Source organism: Sinocyclocheilus rhinocerous, unplaced genomic scaffold (genome assembly GCF_001515625.1).
Source record: "Sinocyclocheilus rhinocerous isolate Xijiao unplaced genomic scaffold, SAMN03320098_v1.1 scaffold2912, whole genome shotgun sequence".
NCBI classification, from domain to species: domain Eukaryota; kingdom Metazoa; phylum Chordata; class Actinopteri; order Cypriniformes; family Cyprinidae; genus Sinocyclocheilus; species Sinocyclocheilus rhinocerous.
Window position 1 is genome coordinate 3,172 of NW_015645522.1, and position 9,875 is coordinate 13,046.

General features: G+C 35.2%; 2 protein-coding genes across 8 annotated transcripts in view; both read right to left on the minus strand.

The window, feature by feature from the left end:
• Positions 1-208: 208 nt before the first annotated feature.
• Positions 209-6,032, minus strand: LOC107706052 (protein NLRC3-like). The gene is made up of 6 exons (XM_016509622.1): positions 5,873-6,032; positions 5,679-5,764; positions 4,606-4,716; positions 4,046-4,079; positions 2,366-2,658; positions 209-1,356 (listed from the first exon to the last, which is right to left on the minus strand). Exons 2-6 carry the CDS (start codon positions 5,717-5,719, stop codon positions 336-338), a joined length of 1,500 nt encoding a protein of 499 aa, XP_016365108.1. The 5' UTR covers positions 5,720-5,764; positions 5,873-6,032; the 3' UTR covers positions 209-335.
• A 749-nt stretch (positions 6,033-6,781) lies between these two features.
• Positions 6,782-9,875, minus strand: part of LOC107706061 (nuclear mitotic apparatus protein 1) — a 13,469-nt gene continuing 10,375 nt past the window's right edge. For 6 of the 7 annotated variants that reach the window (XM_016509629.1, XM_016509630.1, XM_016509632.1 and 3 more), the window contains 5 exons: positions 7,727-7,897; positions 7,448-7,549; positions 7,157-7,366; positions 6,970-7,005; positions 6,782-6,890 (listed from right to left, as the gene is read on the minus strand). In XM_016509629.1, the coding sequence (XP_016365115.1) occupies positions 6,994-7,005; positions 7,157-7,366; positions 7,448-7,549; positions 7,727-7,897 (495 nt within the window). In that variant the 3' untranslated portion in view covers positions 6,782-6,890; positions 6,970-6,993. The remainder of the gene's footprint in view (positions 6,891-6,969; positions 7,006-7,156; positions 7,367-7,447; positions 7,550-7,726; positions 7,898-9,875) is intronic. The other variant, XM_016509628.1, reaches the window with a different exon arrangement.

Below are 9,875 nucleotides of genomic sequence, written 5' to 3' on the forward strand. Positions count from 1 at the left end.
CACATCATGTCGACTGGAGTAATGATGCTGAAAATTCAGCGTTGCATTACAGAAATAAATTGCATTTTAACATATCAAATTGAAAACAGCTATTTTAAATAGAAATAACATTTCACAATATTACGGTTTTTGATCAAATAAATGCAGCCTTGGACAAGACTTTTCAAAAACAGTAAAAATCCAAATTATTCCAAACTTTTGACCAGTATTGTAAATAATGAGAGGGTGAACCATCCCTTTAACCGAGTCGTTCCTGTGAGACACTGCGTTTAGTTTAGTGTTTCACAGTCCCGCTTAACAGATTGAACACTGTCCTGCTTTGTTTCTTCTCATCTTTACTCTTTGCCTTCCTCCAGCTCCACCAGACACAACTCCAGATTTCTTCTCCTGTCAGGATGGATGTTATCTCTCATTTTTTTGTTGATGTATTTGACCACTTCCTCTGTGCCTTTGGCTTTGGGGTGGTAGTGACCGAGCAGGTATCCGCGCAGGTTATCCTCAGTTCCTGGAGTCACCAATCCGACCAGGAACCGCAGGAACATGTCCAGATGACCATTCGGAGACGCCAGCGCGCGGTCGATGGCAGGACGGTACAGTTCAATCACAGGCCGATCCTTATTTGGACCCTGAAACCAAGACATTTTGCTTGGTTCGATCACATTTTTACCATGTTTCCGAAACGCCACATAGGCATACATGGCGGCCATGTACTCTTGAACGGTAATGTGAACAAACTTAAAGACCCAAGTATGAATGTCTTCGTTCTTTCGTTTGACCTCAGTGGTTAATTCATCGCGACTGCGCAAATCTTCATAGGTCAGGTTGACAGAGGTCAAATCTTCCACCGTAAACCAGTCCCGACCTTCTTGTATCATCCTATATGACATTTTCCCCATCATGTAAATAAACCTGTTATCTTCATCCCTCCACTTTTGATCCTCAACGTTGCAGCCGCGGTACTTCTCGAACGAGCGGTTCATCTGCACGATGATCAACTGCGAAAAAAACGCCGTGATGCCAGGTGGGTGTTTGCCGTACTCGGGATCTCGAAAGCCTCGTTCGAAGATGAACGCCACCATCCAGCTGAAGAGAGGAAGGTGGCAGATGATCTCAAGGGCTTTGGAGCGTTTCATGTGGTTATAAACCTTCCTACCGAGCTCAGGATCGGTGGTCCTCTTGGTAAAATATTCTTCCTTCTTTTCATCCGTGAATCCTCTTAACTCTACATACCTGTCGATTAGCTGCGGAGGAATTCGGTGGGCGGCAGTGACGTGGCTGGTGATCCAAACTCGGGCGTTCGGAAGCAACGTGCCTTTTATTAAGCTGGTGAGAAGGGCGTCTAATGGCGCTTTCGTCCTTTAAATATTATATAAGACACACATTTATCCCATTACTGATAATTAATAACCTAATTATTTAATGTGTATCAGAATACACCTCCCAATTTTTTTCTTACAAAAGGCAGTTCGTTTTCTTAACCACATGGGTTTATCACAGGCAACATGTAAATTATCTTGGCAACATAATGATTTTATCATGACAACTGACATGTTCCTTTTCAAATTGTGCAAGAAACTCAATGAGCATTTTATGGTCAAATATAAGTGATTTAATACATTGTAGTAGGTCAAACATCAAATGTAAATGGAGACCAAATCTGTCGAGCTCCAAAAAAAAAAAAAAAAAACGCAGCACAACTGTTTTCTATATTGATGATAATCAAAAATGTTTCTTGAGCAGCAAATAAGCATATTAGAATGATTTCTGAAGGATCATATGACACTGAAGACTGGAGTAATGATGCTGAAAATTCAGCTTTGCATCATCTATAAATTATTTTATTCCAGCCTAGATGAGCTAAAGAGACTAGAAACTATTTTATTTTTGCTGAAACTGACTAAGCTTTTATAACATAATTCAAACATTTTAAACATGAGGGAAAAAAAGACTTTAAATCTTCTAAATATTGTCATCAACATTTCTAACCTAACATTCATAGGATAAAAAAAAATAAAAATTACAAAAAAATTAAATATTATATAAGACACACATTTATCCCATTATTGATAATTAATAACCTAATTATTTAATGTGTATCAGAATACACCTCCCAATTTTTTTCTTACAAAAGGCAGTTCGTTTTCTTAACCACATGGGTTTATCACAGGCAACATGTAAATTATCTTGGCAACATAATGATTTTATCATGACAATTGACATGTTCCTTTTCAAATTGTGCAAGAAACTCAATGAGCATTTTATGGTCAAATATAAGTGATTTAATACATTGTAGTAGGTCAAACATCAAATGTAAATGGAGACCAAGTCTGTCAAGCTCCAAAAAAAAAAAAAGAAAAAAAAAAAAAGTTGAATCCCGATGAATTTTTTTGTGAAGTGTGATGCTGCTTTACCTCTTCTACAGGTCTTCCTTAGGTATTCGGCCAGATTGTCCTTTCCGACATTTTGGATGGCTCGTATGGTCAGATGCAGAGCTTCTCCCAGCCCGCAGACCTCGATCATTTTATCAGCCAGATCCAGCGGGTCATTAAGATCCGCAATCCTTGAGTAGTTCTTCCTGAATCTGCAGTGAGTACTCAGGGAGCGCTTAAAATAGGCGATCTCCTCCGGATGGAGCTGGGAAAGACACTCCACCATTTGCTGAATGAGACAGAAAGACAAAAAAAAACATGAAGGATCCTGTATCAAACACGGGTTTATATAGAAATAACCCTTTGGCCACCTTGCTCTCTAAAATGACATGTAAATGGCCTCAAAATGAACAAGATGAAAAACCTGTTGTACACAACTACATGCCTTTTGTCGTCTGATTGATAGTTTAGACATTTTATTAGAAAGTCTTAAGGTCATTGCACATCGAGTCCGAAATTTTCATTCGAAATTTTCGCACGTTAAAAAAATAAACACGACCTCACGTTTACACACTGGCTCCGAAACTTCCGTCCATCGTAAAATTCGGATCAGGTTCAATTTTCTGCATTTTCGCATCCGTAGCAAGCAATTTGATAGGAAAGGATGACTAATACGAAAAAAAAAAAAAAAAAAACGCATTTCGGTCTCTGTGTGCAAGGACCTTTAGTTTAACTGTACAAATGTCCAGTTTCAGCTTGTCTTTTTGCTGTGAAATCTTAACTGATTTTTATGAAGTAAATGTAAGAATAACTTTAATACTGTTAATATTTCAAGATGAACACTTACCGGACTGATTTGGTTTACTTGATCATACATAACTTTTTTGTAAAATCATGTTGAATTATGAGTATCAAATACAGGGATTAAAGTTCCGTCGCTATGACGGATTTCCATCAGTTCATAAAGACAGTCACTTGCTTCATTCCTGAATGATTCAGCCGTTCGAACGAATCCATTGAAAGAATGATTCAATGATAAAATCAGTAACTTGCCGCCACCTGCTGGCGGATTTAGTTTCATTTTTAGCGTATCATTTCAGTTATTTGAATCATATTTCTGTATTCAAAATGTTATAATTTAAAACCTTAATCTCCATATGAATTTAATTGCACTTATGCTACCTCTGAGCCTCATTAAACGTCTGAAAATGTACCTACAAGCCACTTTTGTGTTCTTCTGTGCCACCTCTGTAGTACAAATTTATTTATTAATACTAATTTCATATGATTGGTAACTTATGTCTTATTCTACATAGTGTTTTAAATAGAAATTTTAAAAAGACTATAAACATAAATTTTTGAATTTGACAGATGAAAATGATGCCATTACAAAGGTAAAAAGAAAATACTCCTGTAAGTCACTTTAAGGAGTCAAATGTAGTTGGCTATTGCTACAAATATACCCCAGCGACTTAAGACTGCTTTTGTGGTCCAGGGTCACATTTGTTTGTTCAGGTCTCAATCATCATTGTATTGCACTGCATTATGCGTTTAGAAACTAAACAGATCCTTAAAATCATAAAGCTAAACATTTAAATATCATCTTACTAAGACATATTTTTGGGAAATAGTGGCAACTGATATTAATTTTTTGTAAGTGGTCTGCTATATTGCGCAGTCTCTGGCGAATCAGAGCGGTGAAGCCTGACCCTGAAAATACACATGCATGATGTAAACAAATTAACCAAGACTGGAATGATGCAAAAATTTCAGCTCTGCATCACAAGAATAAATTACACTTTAAATTATATTCAGAACAAAACTGTTATTTTAAATTCACATTTTTGAAATGTAAAACATTTTACAATATTGCTTTAACTATATTTTCGATTAAATAAATGCAGGCTTGGTGAGCATAAAATAGAATAGCGGCAAGACCCTTTTGGGGTAGGGGCATGTTTGTTTTGGTGATTTCAAATATCAACATTGGCTACCAGAAATCACTTACTCTGCCTTTAAAGTAATTTGTAGTTTTGTCATGATTGACAATTTGTCAAGCATGTCATATCCAATCTGATTTATCATTATTATGACACTCCCAATTCTTTTTTTTGTGTGTGTAGTTGTATATTACCATACCTTGTTGCTGGTAGTTTGAGCTTCTAATCTGATTTATCATTATTATTATGACACTCCCAATTCTTTTTTTTGTGTGTGTAGTTGTATATTACCATACCTTGTTGCTGGTAGTTTGAGCAGATGTTCTTCAAATTCATCATCCTCTTCACCTTCATGATCATCACTATGCATGGAGCCATAACTGCTGGACGGTCGGTCCATCATGATCCTTAAAATAAAGTTAACAGCGACATTAAAACAGAAACAAAGTAACAGCAGCGGAAACAAGCATGCGTCTACTCTGAAGACCTTTCAACAAATGGAAACTCGTCCAAGCAGTCCCTGCACAAAACTCAAAAACAGACATTTTGCATTGCTAACCAACACCTGTAATTCTGAGGCCAAAATTCAAAGAGCACAACTCAAAACGCTCCACTGGATGAAGCGTCGCTGGAATCTAATATGCTTAAAAATCAAAGTAAGCTCTCCATATTCATACCACGAGTGTTCATGCAAGCCTGGACCAACCTGAGCAGGTCATCAAATGTCTAAACCAGCAAACACTCTGCTCTTTTAAATGCATATTGTATTTCAATGCGAAAAACCAAATGATTTCGCTGACAGAAAGAATGATTTTTGATAAAGTGGCTTGATATTTGATCAGTCAGATTATGCGTCTCCTCACAATAACCCCAATCCTTATGATCTTCTAACACTTTCTCATATTTCCAATTCCCAAAAAACAGAGGAACATATATGTTTGCTGGTTTTAAATGGAGTGATACAAACAAAATTTGCACCAAAATGATTCTAGAACGTGAGAACGATGTTGAATTATATACTTCAGGAATACAGAAACAAATAAAAAGTATATCAACTAGTCGACTACTCAAAACATCTGTCCTGACAGATGCAAACCTGAACTATTACACCACGGTTACACGAGTATTTATTAATATACTGTGTCACTTAGTACCTGCTACAGTTACTATTTACAACGCGTGTATTCTTTCTAGTTGTTGTTTTGCATTTAATTATTTTGATTTTAGGACATTCTTAGTTTCTTTAATTTGCTCTGCACACCCGGTCTGGCTGGAGTCTCAAATAACCAAACTAACCTGGTTTAGCAGAACTAAGGAAAACAGGCCGGTTAATCAAGAAAAAAAACCGTCAAACCCTCAAGACACTTACCGATCCACTTCAGAATCACTATCGTCCCTAAAATTACTCATGATGGTTATAAACTCCTTACAAACCAATTACAGCACAGCTTCTACCTAAGAAACAGAAAAAATGTCGATTACAATCTTTTATCGCATAACAAGGAAATTCGTGGCCTGAAAAAAATATTTGAGCTATCAATATCTTAAGCGACAAAAACTTACCCAAAACATTTAGGAAGCGCTCTAGCGTTAAACTGGCTTTATTTAAAGTCGGTTCGATGAATGTAGTTTTTAAAAAACAAAACAAAACAAAAAAAAGCCTAAAACGTCCACAGAAATGTCATCCGTTGGAGCCACGGCCTGACTGACTGCTCTTCCGCGTTTCCGGTCACGCCGGTGACGTCATTTTTACTTTCGGTTTCTGGGAAAAGACGGCGCAAAATTGTAACGCATTTTATTTCTCCAATGTTTTTTTGTTTTTTTTAAACAGGATTTGCAACAACAACAAAAAAAAGGATACATTTCTGGTTTATTTATCGTAATAAAGCCTTGCATAAATGTACATTTTGCAGCATGAGTGTGATCAACCTTACTGTGGAAAAAAAATAGTTTGCAATGTATACGTATGCATGAAAATGCACGATAAAGTAATAAATATATAAAAATAAATCCAAAGAAAAAAAAAAAATCTAAAACTAAATGTATAAATGAAAAAGTAAATAAAAATATATTAAAGGAAGGAAAGGAAAAAAAGAAATGGGAAAACTGAATGCATCTGTAAAACATTATCTTCATAGAAACTAAATAACCTCTGCTTTTTTTTTTTTTTTAAATGATGGTACTCTACTGGAGTATGAAGAATTTATGACTTTGATTAAAAAAAATCTAAAACTAAATGTATAAATGAAAAAGTAAATAAAAATATATTAAAGGAAGGAAGGAAAGGAAAAAAAAGAAATGGGAAAACTGAATGCATCTGTAAAACATTATCTTCATAGAAACTAAATAACCTCTGCTTTTTTTTTTCTTTTTTTTTTTTTAAATGATGGTCAACAGTAAATACGAAACATTCAAACACACTACTACAAAGTACATTACAAAAATCTTTTATTTTTAATACATTATTCCAAAACACACCTTCAATCAATTTACACAGTGAACAGAAAACAAACTAACAAATTATAGATAAAAATAAATCCAGGTTTTGTCCACAAATGATCCTGGACGAGAAAGAAATCACCTGTGGAGAATGAAATGAGTTTTAAAAAATTCATGAAACAATATTAAAGTGTATTGCCACATAACAAGCAGATACATACAGTCAGGAAAGATGATCAGTCCGTCTACTGCTCTCCCTAAACACACACAAAACACTAATTTAACCTAGAAATTGTGCACCATGCATTAGTCTAATACTACTCAAATAAACTCCCAGCTCAAGTGAAGTTTGGTTCATGATTACAGCAATTTGTTATCGACACCAGGAGAGGGTCATGCTGTTTGTACCTTTTTTGGAGACTTGTTGCGAGGACATTTTCTCAGTGAGAGCGGCGATCTGCTGTTAGCGGCGCTCATCGCAGGCTGCAGGGCACGACTGCCCACTGTGGGAGACTTACAGGCTTCCTTACGGTGCTTCAGGCCTCGCTGCAGCAAACTACCTCTTTGGCGTTTTGGTGTGTTAACAATGGTGAACATAACAGACTGCCTTCGCTTAGGCTAGAGATGAAAAAGAGTAGGGCAGAAAAATTGTGCATGCATGTATATAGACGGACATAAAACGTATATAAACTACCTTACCTCAGCATTTGAAAGTCTGTTAGCATGCCTGCTCTTAAGCATCACGGTCCGAGAGATGCAGCTCACCAACTTCTTTGCCTCACCTGTGCCAATGTACTGCTGCTAAAGGATTGCACAATTACACTTAACTCAAAATAGATGAAATATCTATTTCTTAAAAAGGAACAGTTTATTGAATCATTAGACAGAACACGTATTGAGAAATAAGTCTGCATGTGTTTTTTTGTTGAGAATCATATTTGATTGATCAGGGTTGTTGTTGTTCTTGTTGTGTTGTACCTCAGGTATGTTCAGGTCATGCAGCAGGGATCCAGGCTGTCTGAGAGTCTGTGGTGTGTGTGAATGCTGGGATTCATGCAAGTGTAAAGCTGCACGGCGAATGCTCTCTGCCGGGTCACCCATCCGTAGGTCCTCATCCGTTAAAGTGAATGAGGGAAGTCCCACAGTGGTCTACAGAAGTAGACGAAGAGAGTTTTTTTTTTTTTAACAGTTACATATGTATTGGAAGTTACCTACATTAGAACATTATAATTGTAAGGAGCCCAATGGATGTTTCCAGTTATTAACATCATAAATTGAACAAAGCTATAAAAAAAAAAATAAAAAAAAAAAAAGTTAAAAAAGTTTCAATAAGATTCTTTAAATCCTGTTTATTAACTCTGTATCTTTGAGATACTTAAATAATATGTGAAACATTTCTATAGTCACATCTTTATTTAACAATTTCTGAAGTGAGATCTGATTTATTTCTATATGAAGTGCTTCTGTAAGTTGTACTCTTTCGTTGTCATATCCTTTACATTTTATTAAAATATGTTCAACTGTTTCAGGAAGATCACATTTACCACAAAGTCCAGACTCATGTTTTCCTATTATAAATAATGATTGATTAAGTGCAGTGTGTCCAATTCTAAGGCGAGATATTATGCCGTCTTCCTTTCTATTCCCAAAAATTCTCCTCTCATTTCCAACTGTTTTTTGAATATTATATAAATGCCGTCCTTTATTCTCACCATCCCATTTACTTTGCCATATATCTTTTAATGCTTTTTTAATTAGCCCTTTTATTTCTAATTTACTCATTGGAACATTAAATTCTATGTCTGGATGTTTTAATGTTTTTTTCGCTATTTGATCCACCACTTCATTACCTTCTATCCCTATATGTGCAGGAATCCATACAAAAGAGATAATGGTTTTTGTTTGTATTCTGAACAAACTTTGTAAAATGTCTGATAAAATGTCTTGTCTAGTTGAAGATTTACCACTCATTAAACTTGATAGTGCTGAATAGGAGTCTGAACATATGACTACTTCAGGTATATTAATGTCTTCAACCCACTGAAGAGCCAATAATATGGCAATCATTTCTGTTGTATAAACTGATAGGTGATTAGATGTTCTTTTTGCTATTCTATACCTGAACCTTGGAACATATATTGCTGCTGCTGTGCGTCCTGTTTCAGGATCTTTAGATCCATCTGTATATATATGAGTTACTGATATATATTTCTGATCTAAATATTTCTGTACTATTGAATCTTTAGATTCTTGTCTGTTTTTATCATTTATACTCACTAAAACCTGAAGGTCAACTGCAGGCATTGGGAATAACCATGGAGGTGTTACTGGCAACACAACAGTATTGCAAACATCACAATTACTTATTCCAATTTGATGTGCCTCATTATTTGCTTTCCATCCAAAACTATTTATATTTATGTATTCATGTTCCCAACAGTTTTCTAATACTTTTTTAACTGGATGTATTTCTGAATGCCCTTTTACAGTAGCCCAATATACCAGTTTCAGCTTCAACCTGCGAAGCTCCAGTGGCATCTCATTCATTTCAACCTGTAAAGCTGATACAGGAGAAGTTTTAAATGCTCCACAGCATAATCGCAATGTCTGGTTTTGTATTTTATTCACCTTATCTAACAGAGATGCTGAAGCTGTTCCATAAATCATACTCCCATAGTCTAATGTAGACCTTATAAGTGCACAGTATATTCTTTTTAGAGACTGTCTATCAGCTCCCCAATCTATTCCTGCCAAACACCTCAGTACATTTATTCCTCTTTTACATTTATCTACTATCTGTTGAATGTGTTTTGCAAATGTTATCTTTGAATCCAACCAAATACCTAAAAATGCATAATATTACTTTGTCATTAAATAAACAGCTACACACAAAAAAAAAAAAATCAAATGCAAAATGTGTTTTAAAAAAAGTGGATATATTACCAATAAATAAAGAAATAAAATATAAATGAACAATTAAATACATTACAAGATTCAGTGGACCCACAGAACCCAGTTTGAAAAAAAAAAAAAGCCTACAAATGAGTAATTTAAAATGATATTTTTCAAAATAAATATTGCCCTCCACCCATTTCTCCCAAAAAAAAAAAAAAAAAAAAAAAAAAAA

Coding starts and splice junctions, on each gene's coding strand:
- LOC107706052 (XM_016509622.1), bottom strand. CDS start 5,719: ATGAGTAATTTTAGGGACGATAGTGATTCTGAAGTGGATCG. Junction 4,717..5,678: donor AGTGATTCTGAAGTGGATCG/GTAAGTGTCTTG, acceptor CTTTATTTTAAG/GATCATGATGGACCGACCGT. Junction 2,659..4,045: donor GCTCTGATTCGCCAGAGACT/GCGCAATATAGC, acceptor TGTCTCATTCAG/CAAATGGTGGAGTGTCTTTC.